At 36.8% G+C, this 22,789-nt stretch overlaps 1 protein-coding gene across 1 annotated transcript in view; it reads left to right on the forward strand.

Moving 5' to 3' along the window:
- Positions 1 to 22,789, forward strand: part of LOC135227091 (nephrin-like) — a 391,371-nt gene that overhangs the window by 307,941 nt on the left and 60,641 nt on the right. Inside the window, exon 12 of the mRNA XM_064266942.1 lies at positions 2,066 to 2,178. Within this exon, the coding sequence (XP_064123012.1) occupies positions 2,066 to 2,178 (113 nt within the window). The remainder of the gene's footprint in view (positions 1 to 2,065; positions 2,179 to 22,789) is intronic.

A 22,789-nucleotide genomic window follows, 5' to 3' on the forward strand; every position in this document is an offset into this window, starting at 1 on the left:
TGTTATTAAACGGTTGCAGGTCGGGGACAGGAATACATGTCATGTTTAAATTGATGCAGGCAATGAACTTAAATGATACTGTTGCTGTTGCGAAGGAAATTCTGGCATTCTTGGTTATGTCAGCTGGCGGCTACCAAGTGAAGTTTATGAAATCTGCCGGTGCTATGAAGAAAGTTCCTAGAAACATTATTATTTCATTCATAATTCTGACATGGGTGTAGGGAGAAAAGACTATCAGAAAAATTTTTTTATGCAAAGTTAAAATACCATAACGGCTAAATGGTTATTGAAAAATAGAATAAAATAAATGTCGTGAATATATTATTATTGATCAAATAAAGTTAATTTTGCTTGTCAATATCATCTCAGAAAATTACTTGTTTTTAAGGTATATGCTACAAAATGTTTTCAGTCATGATGCTTGTTTTCTGGCATATTCAGACTTATGCACTACAGGGGCTAGTAGTGAATGTTTTGATCTGTCTCTCGATACATGGCATCCCAATTTATGCTCGTACATATTCTGTATTTGCATATGATTGAAACAAAATGTATTTAAGCAAACCGGGTAAGGTGTCTGTGATTCATATACCAAAGCACCCTAACACTCTCAGACCTTGGAATAACTGTGATGTGAGTAGATTTACTTGCTCATGTTAATGACATAATTAGTATTGAGTTTGTGAGTCAGGTTACTTCAGGAATCTAACCTCCTTGGTTTTACCACCCAGAAGAACAAGTTAACTGACTTAATTTATGGTTTCCTAAGGTAGCGAGAGTTTTGCAATCTTAGACGCATTTGCCAGAAGCAATATGTAAATAAGATTTCAACGATCTTTTATTTATTTTTTCAGTCTGATAAAATTAAAAACATAACCTCCCATCCCACCCATTTGATTTGTGACGTGGAATGAGATATCACTGTCACAAGAAACGAAAGGAGATTGAAATAAAATAAAAACCTTCCAAATAGAGTATTATATCTCTTATACGTTACTTCTATTCGCGCTCTTCTTCTAGAGAGAATCACGAGATCTTCTCTTCATTCCCTAAAGTACATAATAGAAAGATTCTTCTCTTTTCCTTCATTCTTTCCACTTCTAGAAATTTTCATCGCAATACTTTTTCGTATAAAGTCGTCATTACTTCACTTGCAACCTTGTGCATTTAATTATTATTATTATTATTATTATTATTATTATTATTATTATTATTATTATTATTATTATTATAATTGGGGACGCATGAAGATTTCAGAATGTAGAAAAGCTTGTGGAAAAGGGGAGTTTTTTTGAAAAATAACATTCCCCTTTTACCTGATGTTTTAACGGAACATTATTTCTGTAATAATGAGTTCCTTTGTGTGTTTGCTGCATTCGTGTTTATAATCCTGTTAATGCGATTACATGCGTGCTGGAAGATGCGTTGTGTTGTTGGATAAATGAAGTTTGTGAGAGGGTCTTCATTTTGGTTAGTCGTACGCTTTTAACGTGCATTGCCTCAATTTTTTTTCTTATATGCATATATATATATATATATACTATATATCTATATATATATATCATATATATGTCTATTTATATATACATATATATAATAACGTAAATATACTTTATGTTTATATACGTAAATATATTTATGTATATATAAATATATACAGAGAGAGAGAGCGAATATTGATGAGATTTGACAAAGAGACGAGAGAGACTGAGAACAGAGAGATGAGAGAATCTCAGTAATTCAGTAAAATAATAAAAAACCAATTTTATCAAATCCTGTTTGTTCAATATTATTCCTTTGCTAAACTACAGTTACTCTCGTGCAATTTGTTCTAAATTTAAAAAAAAAAATAACTGTTTGTTTATGTATATATTTATGTATATAGTAAGGTATAGGTATTATCGTTGTACGCTACTGGAAAAGACTGCAGATTTTTATCCCCACAAATCCTTTCGTTATTCAAGAGATGAAGCTGGAAATGGTTTCATCGATTTCTATCATGAGTATGTATCCTCTTGACAGCTGCTGTAGTAGTTTGTACGTCTGTCTGTCTATCCCTCCACAGGTCCGAAATCGAGCTGGCCACGACTGCAGAAGACAATGGGAGGGTTTTCATCTGCGAGGCTGACAATGGGCTGGGATCTACCGTCAACAAAAAGATTAAACTCAACGTCTTACGTAAGTATTTATTTATCTCTCTCTCTCTCTCTCTCTCTCTCTCTCTCTCTCTCTCTCTCTCTCTCTCTCTCTCTCTCTCTCTCTCTCTCTCTCTCTCAAATAAGTATTAGGGTGGTATTTGTTTTCAGATCTGTGTATTACAGAGCTTTGATATGGTCACGGTTTATTCCCTAACGCCATAAAGATTAAACTCATGTCCTCTCCTCTCTCTCTCTCTCTCTCTCTCTCTCTCTCTCTCTCTCTCTCTCTCTCTCTCTGTAAAACCACAAACAGAACAAGCTACTAGCACATTCTCTCTCTCTCTCTCTCTCTCTCTCTCTCTCTGTGTGTAAAACCACAAACAGAGCAAGCTGCTGGCACATTCTCTCTCTCTCTCTCTCTCTCTCTCTCTCTGAAACCACAAACAGAACAAGCTGCTAGCATATTCTCTCTCTCTCTCTCTCTCTCTCTCTCTCCCCTAAAACCACAAACAGAAGAAGCTGCTAGCACATTCTCTCTCTCTCTCTCTCTCTCTCTCTCTCTCTCTCTCTCTCCCCTAAAACCACAAACAGAGCAGCAAATGACGCATGTTGGGAGCTATTGTCACCCGCCACCCCCCCCCCCCCCCCCCTCCCCAAATAAGAACTGCTCTTATGGTCGTTCATTTGAATTGTTTTCTCCTTAATGGGCGCGAGCCAATTGCATGCCAAGCATTTGTTTGTTTGTTTTTTGTATTTTTTTTTCACCTGCTCTCTCTAAAACACGCCGTTATTGTTTTGCCATCGAGGTTATTGTCCATCTGTGGCGGCCGTGTGATCCTTCCATCGGCCAAAAAAAAAAGGGTTATTTCATTCATGCATTTGATTTTTTTTTTTTTCAGTCGTAGGCCGGCCCGTATGGGCCTTTATTTCTCTCTCTCTCTCTCTCTCTCTCTCTATCGTGAAAGCTTTGGGCGATTATGAGTTCCAGGTTCAGTGTGGGTTTTTGTTTATATTTATTTATTGTTTATTTTATGTTTCTTGTTTTCGCATCGCATCAGTTTTTTTATTTCTAAGCGTGAGGCATTTGTTCTGTTGAGCTATTATATATGTCTGTATTTCTCGTTAGGTTATATATATATATATATATAGTATATATATATATATATATATATATATATATATATATATATATATATATATATATATATATATTTGTGTAACCTTTGCAGTCTTTGAAAAATGTTTGATCCAGGACCCGTTTCCGAAAATATACACCCGTATTTGTTTTTATTTATTCATTTTTATTGTCGTTACTTCCTTTCGTTATCCTTTGTCAAAATCTCCTGTTTCTTGTTCCGTTACAGTAGTACTCTTATTCCTATGAACGATTAACAGTAGTTTCAAAGATGATACTCAGTAATGACCGATCAGAAATTGTAAGTATTTTCTTTTAAGGTCAACATTTCGAATTTCTGCCCAATAAAACCATAATTTTTTTTCTTGAATTTTTAAAAAGAAGTAAACACGAATTCTCGCAAGATACGACGCAGCCTCCGTCTCGTACATACAAGCAGTGAGGTATTTTTCCTCGTCGAAGGAGAGTGGTTTCAGGAAAAAGAAAAAGAAAAAAAATTCCCTGACGAGAGTCAAAACAAATTTTTCAAAAGCAACTTCCAAATATTTGCCGAACCAGAGTTCAAGAAGATTAGTGTCACTTCCCGTAAATTTTATGCGTGATTTTCTTTTTACTCCTTTTTTTCATTTTCGTTTTTCGTGTCCCCCGTTTTTTCTTTTCTTTTTCGTTTTTTTTTTTTATCTCCCGGAGAAGAAAGCTGGCACTGACGATTCTATTTATGTAAAAAGATGGGAAATGCGACAATTTTTCTCCTGCTGTTTTTTGACATTCTGACTTTTTAAGCGGAAAGGATAAAAATGGCTTCGGTTAATCCAAAGTTATCCTTACGGAAATATTTCTTTAATGAAACTATATTTTTAATAATTTTGATGAATATAAAAAAGGCCGCAGTATTCGACGACTAGGTTGTAAGACTTAATTTTTGGTTTTATATTTTCATACAGGGTATGGAATATTCACGTATTTCAAAGCCATTTTAAAGTGACTTACGAAATATATTTATTTTTTTGTAAACGGACGAAATATATTAATTTTTTTTTTTGTACACTGACTCATTATAAGTAAAACTACATTGAATCCCAAAGTCGATTATTTTCTAAAAACTTCATTTCATTACCGCAGTAATTGAACGGGCATAATATTCATTTTGTGTATCTTAGTGCAACTGCTTTGAGGTTTTCCTCCTCTGACAAGCCTATTCAACCCTCGTTACTGTCAATTTCCGTTTCATTGCTGAATGACCTCATAGGTCATTCTATTCTGTTCGAAATGCTTACCTCACATTCCTTTGCTATCGATGCGTTCTTGAGTCGCAGAGAAAAGTTAATTCGCCTTTAAGTGTTTTTGAATATGTTCCCAAAGACTACCTATCCCCCCACCAAGGAGACGCATCTTGATGCAAATCCTCCCGCGAATGAAAAAGGACAGGGTGGTGGAATTGTGAACCCAAATTTGTCCGAGATGAATGATTTCAATTGACGCCCACTTCTGATAAACGGGTCCCGAAACTCATAAAACTTTCAGGGTTGTGTTTCATTGTGATGAATACCTGTGAACTATTGCGGAGAGAAGGCACCGGCCGACTGGGGAACTTATTATTATTATTGCCGTGAGTCGAGTCGTATGGGTGAGAATCTCAAGTAATTTGAGGAAATGAAAATATTCTGTTAGACGTGGAAGTCGTTCATTCTTATCATGTTATTCAATTATTATTGCTTCTTTTTACTAATCTGGATTTTATTGACTTCCTTCAAACCTAATCACCGTAGGAAACACATAATATGATATGTTAGTAACGTTGGTCTTGAGGTTCTCAGTGACTTATTACGATATTTTTAACAAGAGATGTTGTTGTTTGTGTCTTGTTTGTTTGTTCGTACATGCTCCAGCATCAAGCAGATCTCGTCATACCATACCTTGAATAGAATAAAGCCTTTTATTTTTCTTCGAAGATTTGCTTGCAGTCACGTAAAGTAAATGGCAAGTAAGTCAATATAAAAAGATCATGTATACTGAGAAATTTATCTTGTAGAGTGTGAACATTAGATTTTACATATTTATTATTATAGATGTGTCCGTTGGAATTCAGTGTCATCGAGGTATTTGACCCTTTTCTTTAGCTTGATGATGAAAATGACCTAATGTCAGTTAAAATATAGAATTTAACAGCCTTTATCTGAATTATTGATTATTATTATTTTTTTTCTATCACAATCATCCTATTCGACTGGGTGGTTTTTATAGTGTGGGGTTCCGGGTTGCATCCTGCCTCCTTAGGAGTCCATCACTTTTCTCACCATGTACGCTGTTTCTAAGAGCACACTCATCTGCATGAGTCCTGGAGCTACTTCGGCATCTGGTTTTTCCAGGTTCCTTTTCAGGGATCTTGGGATCGTGCCTAGTGATCCTATTATTATTATTATTATTATTATATTATTATTATTATTATTATTATTATTATTATTATTATTATTATTATTGCCAAGCAAGATTCCACGGAATCAGAATACTCATATGCGAGAAAAGGAGAAAGCAGAATTGTGAATGTGTGTGAAGGAAGCCTTCAAACAACAGTAAATCGATTCTTTTGAGATTGTAAATAAACGAAATAGCCATGTTTACAAAGCAAAGAGATCAAACCACATTGTGTGGTTCCAGGCTTGAAGAACTTGAATTGAATTAATGTGAATAGGTTGATCACGCGTTCAAGTTTTATATAGATATCTAACAGAGACTAAAAGTTTTGGATTCTTGTAGCATCAAGTTCTTTGTTCAAGATATTGCAAGAAGTAGGATTTGATAAGTGTTTTTATGGCTGTCCACCAACATAAACATGAAAATAATGTCGTACTATATATATATATATATATAATAATTAATATTATATATATATATATTATATATAATCTATATAATATATATATGTGTGTGTGTGTGTGTGTGTGTGTGTGTGTGTGTGTGTGTGTGGTGTGTAGAGTAATTACTGGAAATAGAAACCTTTCCATTTTTATATCTTCATGTCCTATAAGAGACCTCAAGAAGTAGCATTTGACAAATGATTTTATGCTGTGCTAATCATAACATGAAAATTATGCTGTTTTGAATTTTCATTTTTTTCTGCATGTGATCTTTTGCTAATTGTTTTCGTGTTTTTTTATGCGAGAGTTCAAAATAGTAATTACGAAAGTATAAAGCCATCAAAGCCTCTGCCTTGCTTGAGGATTTACAAGACTCTCGCATTCGTTTCGTTTGAAGGAAAAGTCATCATTAAAAATTATCGCAGAAGAAAAGCGGATGGAATTATTTCCGTTCTAGTTTATAATAAATAGATGCCGTTGAGCATTGGCTGTACCGATACTCCCCGAGTGGAATATTCAAATTACAGATAAGTCATGCGGGAGAAAACAATTATTCTACGAGGACTCACACTCCAGAATTTATTCCTCTTATTTCTCATGGTCGTTTATTAGCGGACATCAGCTTAACATTTTCCATTTGCAAAGGAGAGAGAGAGAGAGAGAGAGAGTCTCTCTCTCATTCTTTTGACAATCCCCGGACGCTAATGACGAGATGTAGGAGTTTATTGCGATTCATGAAGTAAGAAGTAAACAAAAAATCTATATAAAATGCAAGACTTTACGTCGACGTTTATTCTCCTTCCATCATTCCCTTTAAGAGAATTCGGAACGCTTTCATTGCCGGCCAGTCGCTGTGGGGATGTCTCTGTACTTATTTGCTTGTTTATGTCGGGAGTTTTTTTTTTGTCCCGTATATCATCTAGTATGATTTTGAAGACAGGACTTCAGACAGGACTTCAGTTTTCGAGACATGGCTTCATTTTCAGATGTTGTCGCGATTAAAGTGAGCGAATTCCTTCGACTCCCTTTTTTTTTCTTAATACGCCATAATGGTTTATCACTCGCGGCAAAACCTTGAGATGGAAGGGAAAATATTTACGATACGACGGAGTGATCTGGCTTCGCTCGCGTTCATTTTACGAATGAGGTGACGCCGCGGAAAGCGAGCCGAGCACAGAGCCCCGAGGGCGGAATCACCACAGACGCATTAAGAAACATAAGAAATGGAATCAACTCCCGATTCATGTTTTAGGTTGCAGGGGACCTTAGGGAGATTGAGAGAGGTGGGTGGGGGGGAAGGGGGGGGGGGGGGAGGGGGGGGGGGGGTCCAACCAGACCAAATTCGAATCTAAAATCAACATCGCAGGCGTGACACCCACCGACAAGCGGGTTGACACACGAAGCCTCTCCGTCTGGCGAAAGTAAACAAGGTTCCGAACTTGTTTTCGTTTAGTACGAAGGTAATAAGGGAATCACTACAACCGCTGCTACTGCTGCTGCTGCTGCTGCTGCTAACAGCGTTCCCCTCTCTTGTTCTAGGTGTCGCATGCCCCCTCCGGGCTTGTAAATTCGTGTATTGTCCGCTTACGTGTTTTTGGGTGCTGGAATCCTCACGCGTCGGCTAGAGGGGAGAATGTATGGATGAATCGGATGCTTATGCGTATTTTCCATTCGCTTTTCGTGAAGAGAAAGAATTTGGGAGGAAAAGAGAAGGTGGCCAGAGAGGGTGAAGAAGATATGGTCAAATAGCATGTCTTAAATGGCGAAAAATCCGAGGGCATTTATAACAACAAGCAGAGATTGGCAACAGAAATCGATCACTTTCATGAATTTAGAATGAAGCTGAAATTCAGCGGTCATCTTGCATTAAAAAAATTCGCTGATAAATGCACAACAGTTACGTCATGCGTATTCGATGGCACGCAGTCAATAAATGATACAGTAGTTGTACGATGAGGCTTTCCGAGCTGGAGCCATTTTTATTCCGGAACACCAGGTGGGACCTAATACCCCAAAATTGGATGGTTGTCGAATGTACTGTCGGCCAAAAAACTCGTGGCAGAGTTTTCATAATTTTTCGTTCACCTGCCTGACGCACGATTCATGCCTTATTTATCTATTTTTCTGTTCAAAGATGGAAGAAATAAATCATGTGTAATGACGTTAAAAATAGTCACTGATATCTTAGAAACATTATGTTATGTTATTGTGTGGGAAACTATTTTTTTTCCTTTATATAGCAAAATTGACATGAACGAAACGAAGTGATAAAAAACGTCATATCACAACCATAGATATACATTACCAAATAGATAGGAACACCTATCACTAGTAGTATCGCATAAACATAGTCCTTAAATTATCATTTCAATATTAAATTGAAGGTAGTTGAATATTCCATTTGTTATTTTACAGAAAACATTGGAATCTCACAAAAAATGCTATCAAATTTAAAAACAAAAAGAAAAAAAAACGATATCTTAACAGTGTGAACCAGGCGACCTCACTCTATTGCTTTTGATGTTAATGTGCACGGGAATCTAATGTCAATGTGTCATTTATCGGTCTAAGAAACATCCCTCGAGAGCGAGAGAATTATTGCACTGCATTCGGTGCAAGTTCCTGTTGGAGAGATATCAGAAAACTTAATAAACCGGAGAGAATCATACATAGATGAATAAAATTGTTTTAAAGAACGGCAAAATTTAAAACAGGGTGGGCCTAGATGTGGAACACCTTGAAGCACCACATGAAGAGCAAGACAATACAGTAGTGCAAATGTTGCTGAGCAAAACATTTCATTTGTGACTTGGAATTCTAGTGCCTCGTCACGACATTGCTGAACCAGGAATCATAACTAGCTCTACGCTTATGATTGGTGTCTGATGAATACTTTAGATGGAAAGGAAGTCTTTGAATTAGTTGTCTAATGAATAAGTCTAATGAATAAGCAAACTTATCTTTGATGGATGAGAGATTCAGTTAGGCTTACTCTTGTTTTGTTTTGTTTTTTTATCGTGGCCGGTGATACCACGGATAGGGAGGGAAACAAACGGTTTCAATGATGCATGCATTTTTTCTTCAAAACCTAAAGAATACATTTTATTGGGGGGATACTTTTTTAACATCGGCCTAATCCTTCCATCACCTCCCTATACGCCACCTCCGCTCTCTTTCTACATCTCAGGCGACTAGATCCGACTTCTCACTACGAAACTCCATCTCGTGAAAGCATCACTCAATGATAACGGTTTTTTTATTTTAAAATTCCCCGCACCGACAACGGACGCCTTAAAATGCGTTTATAAAGTATTTTCTGTTCAAAGAAACTTTATTTTTCATTCCACAAAAATATGTGTATACACTCGTGTTACACCCTGTAGCCGTCAAAGAGCAACCCTTGATTAAATGCAGTAGGTTCTTCTTTGAAAAAAAAAAAAAAAAAAAAAAAACATGAAATAGACTTAAACGAGAACGTCACCTTTCATATTTCTTATCCTTTCAAGCTACTTATAATATGCTTATGGTAGTAGGTCTAGTAGGTATACATGTGAAACTAATTTGAATTAATTTCTATTTAGAAGAAAATGAATAGCTACAAAAAGATCAACCTAAAAAAGCTTTAAGGAAAGTAAGCCTATCTTAATGTATTCGTCAGTTTGACTCCCACAGCTTCCAAGAATGGTGTCCAAATGAAAAACAGGATGATATGTAAGGAATTCGATAAAAAATAAGACTGAATTATATTCGTTTGATTTTTTATGATTGCTTTTTTGACTTTGAATAGCTAGGTCTGAGTTAATTATGTTAAGCAATATGAAAAGGATAAGAAGAAAGGCGAACATGGCTAATAAAACAAGAATAACGGGAATAGTCAAATAAAGCAGATTAATATATATATATATATATATATATATATATATATATATATATATATATATATATATTGTCGATTTAAATATTCATTAATATTACGTATCCGAGAGAGTATACTGCTGAAATAGACCTAGGCAAATCAGCGCGGAAAATCAGAAGTCCATTTTAGGCCCACTAAATGTGTCATGGTCATGCAAATTATTTTATTGATCAAAGGACAAAATTAGCTTAACTAAACAAATCGTTTTCAAAGAATGATAACGTCTTGTTGTATTGTTTATCGGCTGTAGGAGACGAAATGACAACACTCCAGATGCAGTACGATACGTTGAGTCAAGACTCGAGCGGCAGCAAAGCCAACTTCAAAATGTTCAGTATGATGTCACGAATAAAATTAGAAATCGTGGACCCATCGGTATATATTTTCCTTACTTTGCAAAATAATTATCTTTAATACACTGAATAAGTCTACCCAGTTCTAATGTAATTTATTTCAAGTATAGCACCTTTGAAAGGAAATGTTATTTATTGTTAAGTAAATAATCTGGCACCTGCATATGGCAATATTTCCATAACGAACAATGAATTAAGAAAACTACTAACGCCAATTCTTCGTTGGCCGTCTGTACAACATATTTAAAATCATTTTTAGAGGGGAAAAAGGAATAAGCGAGTGCGAAATGACTTTGCTTTCTGTGACGCTCACATTTTTAAATGGAAGACTGAGCCGTCTCAGGGAATGCTTTCAGCTCCAATTTCGGCTCCTACTTCAGGAATGCTTCAGCTCCAATGTCGGCTCCTACTGAAACGTCTTCAGGAAAGCTTCAGCTCCAATATTGGCTCCAAATCCTTCCTAACCTCTGCTTTTGGAGTACTTTACCTTTCATAAAGGATGATGGAGCAGATTAGAGGAGGAAGTCCGAGGCATGGAGATAATATTTCCAATTCCCATTCTCTTGGAGGAAGTCTGAGACATAGAAATAGTATTCCCAATTCCCATTCTCTTAGTGCACTACAACAGTGCAATTCCCATATCATTCCCGTATACGGCACGTGCATCAAATTTAAGGCCAATTACATGGCATCTAGCCCAGTATTACCCGTTCATTTCTCTCTCTCTCTCTCTCTCTCTCTCTCTCTCTCTCTCTCTCTCTCTCTCTCTCTCTCTCTCTCTCTCACCAGTGAGCACATTTTTAAGGCGTGAAACAAGGGCGTTTATTGGAGGCACAGAGTCCTTTGCAAGCAGGACCATTTATATTCACTGGGTGGGATAACAAATGTAAAGACAAATTTCCCTGTGTATGCTAATAAGGCAGAGAAGACGCCGTCTCACATATTTTATTATTCTCGAACGAAATTAAAAGGCTGGCGGAGAATTTCCATAAATACATTCGGTTTGAATACATCCTCTCCCTGGTGAAAGTGTTCCTGGATTCATGGCACCGTCTCTCTCTCTCTCTCTCTCTCTCTCTCTCTCTCTCTCTCTCTCTCTCTCTCTCTCTCTCTTCAGCTTATGATCCCTAGAGTTTTATTCTTTATATCAATTTCGTTTTAAATATAATCATATTGTGGGGGATATGCAATCTTACTTACCGTAACCATCTCTCTCTCTCTCTCTCTCTCTCTCTCTCTTCTCTCTCTCTCTCTCTCTGACAAATTTCATTCTTTATCAATTTCCTTTCAATTGGAACCCGTTTTGCCTCACATTCAATCGAACTTGATGGTCACCAATTTTAGCAAGTCATTGCACTGTTTCATTATACCCTTGCCAAATTTTTTTTTTTTTTTTTTTTTTTTATTTCGTCGCCACTTTTCCTTTAACCCTTCGTCCCACCTACAACTCTCACGCATAGGAAATAGCTCTTCACTCGGTGGCTCAAATCATTTTTTGGTGGCCGTTACATTTTTCATATATTCTGATGTATTCCAGCTCGTCAGGGCAGGTTTAGGGACTTTCGAAAACCCCCCCACCCACCCACCCTCCCCCCGCCCCCGCCCCCACCCCCAATCCCCCCAACCCCAGTGCATTGTTCTTCGTAAGAATATATTTCAATATATATATATATATATATATATATATATATATATATATATATATATATATATGTATATATATATATATATATTTATATATATATATATATATATATATATATGTATATATATATATATATATACTATATATATATATATATATTATATATATATATATATATATATATATATATATATATATATATATATCTATATATCGAGCTACAATGTCCTTTAATATCTAATTCGCTCTACCTCGGAATTAATATATTTTTTCATATATGCTTAACCGAAGGGGAATTTTTTCTCGATAATAGACTTGCCTGGATATATATATATATATTATATATATATATATATATATATATATATATATATATACTATATATATATATATATATATATATATATATATATATATATATATATGTATGAATGATTTCTCATCGTGTTTTAAGGTGACAGCTTTTAAAGATTATCACTCTGTTATAATGATTGCCGATAATGATATTGCTACTTCTTTTGGGGAAAAATTATTTATTATTATTATTATTATTATTTTTTTTTTTTTTTTTTTTTTTTTTTTTTTTTTTTTTTTTTTTTTTTTTTTTTTTGCTCTATCACAGTCCTCCAATTCGACTGGGTGGTATTTATAGTGTGGGGGTTCCGGGTTACATCCTGCCTCCTTAGGAGTCCATCACTTTTCTTACTATGTGTGCCGTTTCTAGGATCACACTCTTCTGCATGAGACCTGGAGCTACTTCAGCCTCTAAGTTTTCTAGATTCCTTTTCAAGGATCTTGGGATCGTGCCTAGTGCTCCTATGATTATGGGTACGATTTCCACTGGCATATCCCATCCTTCTTATTTCTATTTTCAGATCTTGATACTTATCCATTTTTTCCCATCTCTTTCTCTTCAACTCTGGTGTCCCATGGTATTGCGACATCAATGAGTGATACTTTCATCTGACTTTGTCAATCAGCGTCACGTCTGGTCTATTTGCACGTATCACCCTATCCGTTCTGATACCATAGTCCCAGAGGATCTTTGCCTGATCGTTTTCTATCACTCCCTCAGGTTGGTGCTCGTACCACTTATTACTGCAAGGTAGCTGATGTTTCTTGCACAGGCTCCAGTGGAGGGCTTTGCCACTGAATCAATGCCTCTTTTGTACTGGTTCTGTGCAAGTGCCGGGCATTCACTTGCTATGTGGTTTATGGTTTCATTTTTCGTATTGCACTTCCTACATATGGGAGAGATGTTATTTCCGTCTATCGTTCTTTGAACATATCTGGTTCTTAGGGCCTGATCTTGTGCCGCTGTTATCATTCCTTCAGTTTCCTTCTTGTTAGCTCTCCCCTCTGTAGCCATTGCCAATTGTCATCGCTGGCTAGTTGTTTAGTCTGTCTCATGTATGTCCGTGCAATTGGTTTGTTTGTGCCAGTCCCGGTTCCTCTGTCTTTCTGTCTTTCTCCTGTCTCTGTATATTTCTGGGTCTTCGTCTACTTTTATTAGTCCTTCTTCCCATGCACTCTTTAGCCACTCGTCTTCACTGCTTTTCAGATATTGCCCCAGTGCTCTGTTTTCAATGTTGACGCAGTCCTCTATACTTAGTAGCCTCCTCTCCCTCCTTCCTTTCGTGTTATGTATAGTCTGTCCGTATTTGCTCTTGGGTGTAGTGCTGTGAATTGTCATTTGTTTCCTGGTTTTCTGATCTATGCTGACGGAGTTCTGCCTTCGTCCATTCCACTATTCCTGCGATTATTATTATTATTATTATTATTATTATTATTATTATTATTATTATTATTATTATTATTATTATTATTACGTAGCAAACCATTCAATTCAATGCAAAGGAATCTTCTGCAGAATAGAATCCCCACATGCGAAGAGAACTGAAAGCAATGGAAATGAGAAAACAAATAGATAAGATAATATCATCCCAAGCATAGCTTTAATCCTTCGTGCAGTTATCCCAACGTTTTCTTTCAAAATTTGCCAACTTACTTTGATGTATCAGCCTCCTCTCTTTTTTATCCTTTTTTTTTTCTCTCTCTCTTTCTATGTCTATGTTTCTTTTGCGTCCTTATGCAAACTGCGACGCGTGATGACTCAAAGGTGCATTACGAAATAAAGTCTGAATTTTTATTTGTGGTGTACGCCATCTTGGAGAAAAATTTCTACGCGGTCAAATAATCAGTCGAATGTTGAAGGGTACCTCTTTTGAGCATTTTAGGTTGCATTCTCTCTCTCTCTCTCTCTCTCTCTCTCTCTCTCTCTCTCTCTCTCTCTCTTTTAAACTTATCCCTCCCAAAGTTGTATTCCTTATTAATTTCTTCTCCATTTAAGCTCATTTTGAGTCTGATTCATTCGCACTTACCCTAGACAGTTCTCTTTCCTCTCTCGGGCTCCTCCCCCCCCCCCCCTCGTCCTCTCTCTCCTTCTCTCTCTGCTCTCCATCCTCTCTTTTCTCTCTCTCTCTCTCTCTCTCTCTCTCTTTTAAACTTATCCCTCCCTCCCAAAGTTCGTATTCCTTTAATTAATTTCTTCTCCATTTCTAAAACTCAGTTTTGGGACAGATTCATTCGCACTTACCCTAGACATCTCTCTCTCTCTCTCTCTCTCTCTCTCTCTCTCTCTCTCTCTCTCTCTCTCTCGTAGACGTAGACTTATCACTCCTAAAGTTGTATTCTTTATCAATTTTTTCCATTTAACCTCATTTTGGGTCATATTCATTGGAACTTACCCTAGACAATTCTCTCTCTCTCTCTCTCTCTCTCTCTCTCTCTCTCTCTCTCTCTCTCTCTCTCTCTCTCTCAGGATTTTTGCATGGAATGTCGCATCGTCTGTGGGGTTACAGAATTCTGGGAGGTTGGCGATCCTGTCAGTATGAACTCTGGTGTACAAGGATTTTAAATCCTTTAAACATCCTTCCAAAAGACTCGTTTTTCTTTATTTCTTTAGACACACCTGAATAAACATCCTGACTTTGTAAGCCTTTGAAGATCAACTCCTCTCTTTTATCTTTTCCTTTGTAACTACAGAAATCTTCAGAATAACCTGTGGGTTGTCATCCCTTCACTGATAGGAGAATTCCCACTTGATATTTATTCGTTTGAAATATAGGTTTTCGATTTCAGAAATGATATGATTTTCATCTGAATCTCCTCTTCAAACTCTGATATTTCCCGGACGTTTTGTAGTTATGCAACGCGAAGTTTATTTTCGAACTTTTCGGAAGATCCAAAATAACTCGCTACAATACCCGTACCTATTTTCGTGTTACTGCGTTTGTTGCTTTCTTTACGTACTTCTTCTTATTACCATTTACATATATCTAAATTATAATAGTTTCCTCGTCTCTACTTACTTCCCTATGCTAGATGGGAAGACGTTCTGTCAGGCCATAGATTGAATCATATTTTTAATTCCAAAACGAATCATCAGTACTTGCTCGCTTTATGAAATCGTTGCTTGTCGAATACCCGACGTCCCTGGAAGACTACGGGAGTTCATTATTATTTAACTAATAATGTTTGCATTGCCAGAAGTAGCATTCAAAAATCATCATCGCCCTATACCTTAAGAGCAGCTAACGCTTGCAACTTTAGCAGTGATCTTTTAACGTGTAAGGATATTGGTAAGTGATAAAAGATGAGAAAACTATAAATGAAAATAATAGTATCTGTTCCATGGAAGTTCCCATTATCGTGGAAGAAAAAAAAATTCGTTCCTCTGTTTTGGGGAGATCGAAATACGACGCAATTCGTATTCCTCCCGGTAACAGTATAAAAAAAAAAATAAATAAAAACGCGTTGCGTGTTTATTATGTATTCGGTCTTTCGGGGCAAATCTTTTGGGTCTCGCCCCCGTAATCCGGACTAGGAACCCCTCACTTGAGATCTTGTGCCTTCCGGAGAGGTTTTTCGACCCGTAATATATTTTCGCCTCGGTATTCAGATTCATGCTGAGATACGTCCAAATACGAAAAATAACTTTGTGTGCGGTGGATTGACAGCCTAGGTTATGTTTATGTAGCCTTTGTGTGCTCTGCTTCATAGGGCTTTGTGCGTGCCGGCTTTTACCAGTGTTTTGTTATTACAACTTGTTTCTCTTAGATGTAATTTTGTTTCATAAACAAACCTGTGAAAAGTAATTATCAGTTCGTGCTTATGTGTGGAAGAATAGTAGCTTTGGGTCTGTAGACTTCGTGTTTTCTAATTCGTAAGGCTTTGTGTGGCATCGCTTACCTATCTTTTGTTATTTCATTTCTTCTCTATAATTTTGTGTCGTAAAAAAACCTGTGAAAAGTATATATCAGTTCATGTTTGTGTCTGGTAGATGAGTAACCTCTGGTATGTGGCCTTTGTGTGTTCTGCTTCAGAGGGGTTGACCTATTTTCTCTTAAGCTACAATTTTGTGTCGTCAACAAACCTGTGGAAAGTAAATAGCATTTTCGGACCTTTGTCTTTTCTATCAGTGTTTTCTTATGTTACTCTCTCCTCTTGGTTGAAATTTTGCGTTATAAACAAACCTGTGAAAAGTAAATTTCAAGCTGATTACAGCTTCGGTCCCACGTGTGAGATAGAGCAGTCTCCGCTTTCAACCACTCAGAAAATTGAGTACCGAGGGATAAGATGTAAACATGTTAGAAAAGGATTTTTTACGTTTCTGTACAAAGGTACCTCTGCTTAGGCGTTTGAGTCAGACTTCCTTTATACTCCGCATAATTTAATCCACCATAAACGGTTAGTGGTCTCCTCTCCTTTGGTCTTACTCATTAGTATATAAGACTCCTTTGAAGTTGTCATTACTGAAGTTAGGTTTAAGTTACTGTAATTCTCACTTTGTCGCCTCAATTTGTAATATGTAAGACCTGGCACGGAGAGGCCTCGCTGCACAGTTGGTTCTAACTTTCATCAACCGCATCATGTTTATATATATATATATATATATATATATATATATATATATATATATATATATATATATATATACATACATACATACATACATAACATATGTACATATACATATATATATATATATATATATATATATATATATATATATATATATATATATATATATATATATATATATATATATGAGAATAATGGGCTAATTCTAATCCTTTTTCAGTGATATGAGTTTGTTGATCACTGAAAGAACTTAAATTTTACTCCATGAATTAAAAGAGCTAATTTTAATCCTTTTTCAATTATGTGAGTTTGTTGATACACTGATAGAAACTTGATCTTTACTCCATGAATTAAAAGTTGCTTTGAATATTCCTTTGAATGTTTAGTTTCCTTAAATAGATTCCTCCCGTTGCTGAATAACCACTGGTTCCATGCAACGTAAAAGCACCATACAAACAAACAAACAAACAAATAGATTCCTATGATAAACAGAGACAAAACCTCTCTCTCTCTCTCTCTCTCTCTCTCTCTCTCTCTCTCTCTCTCTCTCTCTCTCTGAAGAAAACGTTTCCCTCTTGATATTGGTAGCACGATACTGCTCCCTATATTAAGATTTGCCACCTGTGAATAAATATTTCCCCCAGAAACTAAATATCTGGAATGGCATTTCACCCCTCCATTGTGAGGACGCGTTAAAGAACGGCTTGAAATAATATTAAGTTTTTAAAGCCTATTGTTTCTTTTGTCAGCCTCAGACAGCGCTGTTAAAGGTGGCGTCTCACGGTCGTTTGGATCTCTCAGTTGTTCAAGTAGTCTGCTTTCGCTGCTCATGTAACATAGCTGCTGTTCAAGTATTGTTCTTTCACTGCTCATGTAACATAGCTGCTGTTCAAGTATTGCTCTTTCACTGCTCATAGAACAGAGCAATTGTTCAAGTATTGCTCTTTCACTGCTCATATAACATAGCTGCTGTTCAAGTATTGCTCTTTCACTGCTCATGTAACATAGCTGCTGTTCAAGTATTGCTCTTTCACTGCTCATAAAACAGAGCAATTGTTCAAGTATTGCTCTTTCACTGCTCATATAACATAGCTGCTGTTCAAGTATTGCTCTTTCAGTGCTCATGTAACAGATGTTGTTCAAATTGCTCTTTCACTGCTCATATAACATATCTGCTGTTCAAGTATTGCTCTTTAATTTTCATGCAAGCAGCTGTTGTTCAAGTATTGCTCTTTCACTGCTCATAAAACAAAGCAATTCTTGTTCAAGCCACTGCTCTCTCACTGCTCATATAACATAGCTGCTGTTCAAGTATTGCTCTTTCACTGCTCATGCAACAGCTGTTGTTCAAGTATTGCTCTTTCACTGCTCATAAAACAGAGCAATTGTTCAAGTATTGCTCTCTCACTGCTCATATAACAAAGCTGTTGTACAAGTATTGTGCTTTCACTGCTCATATAACAGTACTGTTGTTGTTGCTATTATTGAAGTAGTGTCCTTCACTGCTTATATATTAACGTAATAATTACAGTACTATAATTCTTCTCTCTTCGCTGACTTGTAATGGATCTACTCGAATTTAGCGAGGGCAGGAATACATCCGTTATATGTGGCTTACGAAATATTTAAGACAGAATTTACGTGTAACTCTGAAGACTCTTTAGACTATTTTCATTTAAATATGGCTGGTATAAGATTGTAAAAGATTGTAGGCAAGAATATACAATTAAATGTGGCTGGTATAAGCTTGTATAAGTGGTAGGCAAAACTATACATTTAAATATGGATGGTATAAGGCTATAGTGGTAGGCAAACTATACAGTAAATATGATGGTATGCCTGTTATAAGTGGTAGGCAAAACTATACATTTAAGTATGGCTGTTATAAGCTTGTATAAGGGGTAGGCAAAACTATACATTTAAATATGGATGGTATAAGCTTGTATAAGTGGTCAGCAAACTATACATTTAAATATGGCTGGTATAAGCTTGCATAAGTGGTAGAAATATACACGGAAAATCTTTAGAGGCAACGAAACATAAACATAAAATTATCTGTTGAATCCATCACTTAATATTATATCTAGAATCAGACGAAAGAAAAAAATTATTCATAACATTGTGGAAAGAGTGAACTAGTTTTACGGCGGTTCAATGGTGTCTTGTGTTAGCAATTGGGAAATGTGCACCATGCTAAGACGAAACATTATGAAAAGGAAGTCATTTCTCTCGTTTTAACATTAGCAGCCGCTTTTACGTCTCATACAAAACTTTCAGCGACCAGAAATCTTGGAGGGCCGTGTGCAATTCATACCGCCACTCGCGTGTGACACCGCCCCAAGGAAAGTGATAAATTCGAAATTAAAATGTGTTTTCTCGGGGCAAAATGCATAAATCACGAAGTTCGGTAATGGCCTCAGTATTCCTCTCTCTCTCTCTACCCCCGCTCCCCTCCCCCCAAGATCTATCTTCATTGTTTTAAGGCCATTTGAACGATTGATCGCCCAGATATATCAACGGCAAGGTCTCTCTCTTCGTCATTGCAAGCGATCTTTTTTTTACATTTATGTATTCTGAGGTACCAAGTGCCCCCCCCCCCCTCCCCGGGCTGCTTTCGTACTTAACGACTAATTTTGCCTTTAAAATTTTGTATGATTTGTGTAGGGATGCCGGGTTGTCTTTGTATGTCAGTATAAATCCTCACACCGTCGGACTGTGGAAATCTCCCTGAGGATGTGAAATTGGAACCTTTATCTATAATAAGCAAACATGCAATACATAGCATACTAAACAATTCTCCCCGTATTTTAATAAGGTACCTATATCTTTATTTATTTATTCATTAATAAGTACATTTTTTTTTTTTCAAATAACTGATCTCTTCTTTCTGCATTTCCCATTTTCTTCTTCTGTTACTGCTTTCAAATGAACATCATATTCTTTCAAAGTTTGAAGTTTAAGGCAGTTACCCCAGTGGGTTGGTTTAATATGAGTAAGGTTCATTTTCTGAATAATAATAATAATAATAATAATAATAATAATAATAATAATAATAATAATAATAATAATAATAATAATAATAAATAATAATAATACTCAAGTCAAAACTCAACGCCGGAAATATGATAAAAGCAGTAATCAGATACAGCGCAGGAATAGTGGGAATGGACGAAGGCAGAACTCCAGCAGCATAGATCAGAAAACCAGGAAACATATGACAATACACAAAGCACTACACCCAAGAGCAAATACGGGACAGGGGACTATACATAACACGAAAGGAAGGAGGGAGAGGACTACTAAGTATAGAGGACTGTGTCAACATCGAAAACAGAGCACTGGGGCAATATCTGAAAACCAGTGAAGACGAGTGGCTAAAGAGTGCATGGGAAGAAGGACTAATAAAAGTAGACGAAGACCCAGAAATACAGAGACAGGAGAAAGACAGACAGAACAGAGGACTGGCACAACAAACCAATGCACGGACAATACATGAGACAGACTAAACAACTAGCCAGCGATGACACATGGCAATGGCTACGAGGGGAGAGCTAAAGAAGGAAACTGAAGGAATGCTAACAGCGGCAAACCAAGATCAGGCCCTAAGAACCAGATATGTTCAAAGAACGATAGATGGAATAACATCTCTCCCATATGTAGGAAGTGCAATACGAAAAATGAAACCATAAACCACATAGCAAGCGAATGCCCGGCACTTGCACAGAACCAGTACAAAAAGAGGCATGATTCAGTAGCAAAACCCTCCACTGGAGCCTGTGCAAGAAACATCAGCTACCTTGCAGTAATAAGTGGTACGAGCACCAACCTGAGGGAGTGATAGAAAACGATCAGGCAAAAGAATCCTCTGGGACTATGGTATCAGGACGGATAGGGTGATACGTGCAAACAGACCAGACGTGACGTTGATTGACAAAGTCAAGAAGAAAAGTACCTCTCATTGATGTCGCAATACCATGGGACACCAGAGTTGAAGAGAAAGAGAGGGAAAAAATGGATAAGTATCAAGATCTGAAAATAGAAATAAGAAGGATATGGGATATGCCAGTGGAAATCGTACCCATAATCATAGGAGCACTAGGCACGATCCCAAGATCCCTGAAAAGGAATCTAGAAAAACAGAGGCTGAAGTAGCTCCGGGCCTCATGCAGAAGAGTGTGATCCTAGAAACGGCACACATAGTAAGAAAAGTGATGGACTCCTAAGGAGGCAGGATGCAACCCGGAACCCCACACTATATATATCCACCCAGTCGAATTGGAGGACTGTGATAGAGCAAAAAAAAAAAAAATAATAATAATAATAATAATAAACCACATAGCAAACAAATGCCCGGCACTTGCACAGAACCAGTACAAAAAGAGGCATGATTCAGTGGCAAAAGCCCTCCACTGGAGCCTGTGCAAGAACATCAGCAACCTTGCAGTAATAAGTGGTACGAGCACCAACCTGAAGGAGTGATAGAAAACGATCAGGCAAAGATCCTCTGGGACTATGGTATCAGAACAGATAGGGTGATACGTGCAAATAGACCAGACGTGACGTTGATTGACAAAGTCAAGAAGAAAGTATCACTCATTGATGTCGCAATACCATGGGACACCAGAGTGAAGAAAGAGAGAGAAAAAAGAAAAAAATGGATAAAGTATCAAGATCTGAAAATAGAAATAAGAAGGATATGGGATATGCCAGTGGAAATCGTACCCATAATCATAGGAGCACTAGGCACGATCCCAAGATCCCTGAAAAGGAATCTAGAAAAACTAGAGGCTGAAGAAGCTCCAGGACTCATGCAGAAGAGTGTGATCTAGAAACGGCGCACATAGTAAGAAAAGTGATGGACTCTTAAGGAGGCAGGGATGCAACCCGGAACCCCACACTCTAAATACCACCCAGTCGAATTGGAGGACTGTGATAGAGAGAGAGAAAAAAATAATAATAATAATAAGAAGAAGAAGAAGCATTAGTAATATTCTGTAACTAAAATTTCTTTGAATAGCGCCAAAGCAGCCGTTCTGGAGAGAATTAAAGCCGGAGAGAAAGGTTAATGAGCAAATGGACATTGGTGAAAAAAGGATGCAAATGAAGAATTAATGTCAGGAGAGAGGCTGCAATTCTTGGCTGATGGAATGAGAATTTTGAATTCTGATAATTTAGAAAATTTGAATGGTAGAAGAAAGAGAGGAATGATACAAGGCCGGATGGGGTTGATGTAAATTTGAGAATGTATTGAGGTTTTAGGAAGGGAAAATAAAATAAAAAAATTAAAAGATATCTGGAAATGATGAGATTATAAGTAGCTCTGAGGATTCAAGAAGGGAAAATAAAATAAAAAATGGAAAAACATTTGGAAATGATGAGATTATAAGTAGTTCTGAGGATTCAAGAAGGGAAAATAAAATAAAAAATGAAAAAACATTTGGAAATGATGTGACTATGAGTAGCTCTGAGGATTCAAAAAGGGAAAATAAAATAAAAAATGATTTGGAAATGATGAGATTATAAAGATTCTGAGGATTCATGAAATGGGATTAAAAATGAAAAACATTTGGAAAGATGACTATGAGTAGCTCTGAGGATTCGGGATGTGAAAATAAACTGAAAAATGGAAAGGTATCTAGAAATGAGACTATGAGTAAGACGCTGCAGTACGGAGCTGGATGTGTGATTTAAGTGATTTTCCAAGGCGCGTGAAGAAGAGTGTCTGATTAAAGGGGGGGGGGGGGTGGTGGGGGGGGGGGGGGGGGGGTATTGGTGTGGTGGGGGGGGGGAGTGAAAAGGTTCCTGAATAATGGGCGAGAGG

Source organism: Macrobrachium nipponense, chromosome 15 (assembly GCF_015104395.2).
Source record: "Macrobrachium nipponense isolate FS-2020 chromosome 15, ASM1510439v2, whole genome shotgun sequence".
Classification (NCBI taxonomy): Eukaryota; Metazoa; Arthropoda; class Malacostraca; order Decapoda; family Palaemonidae; genus Macrobrachium; species Macrobrachium nipponense.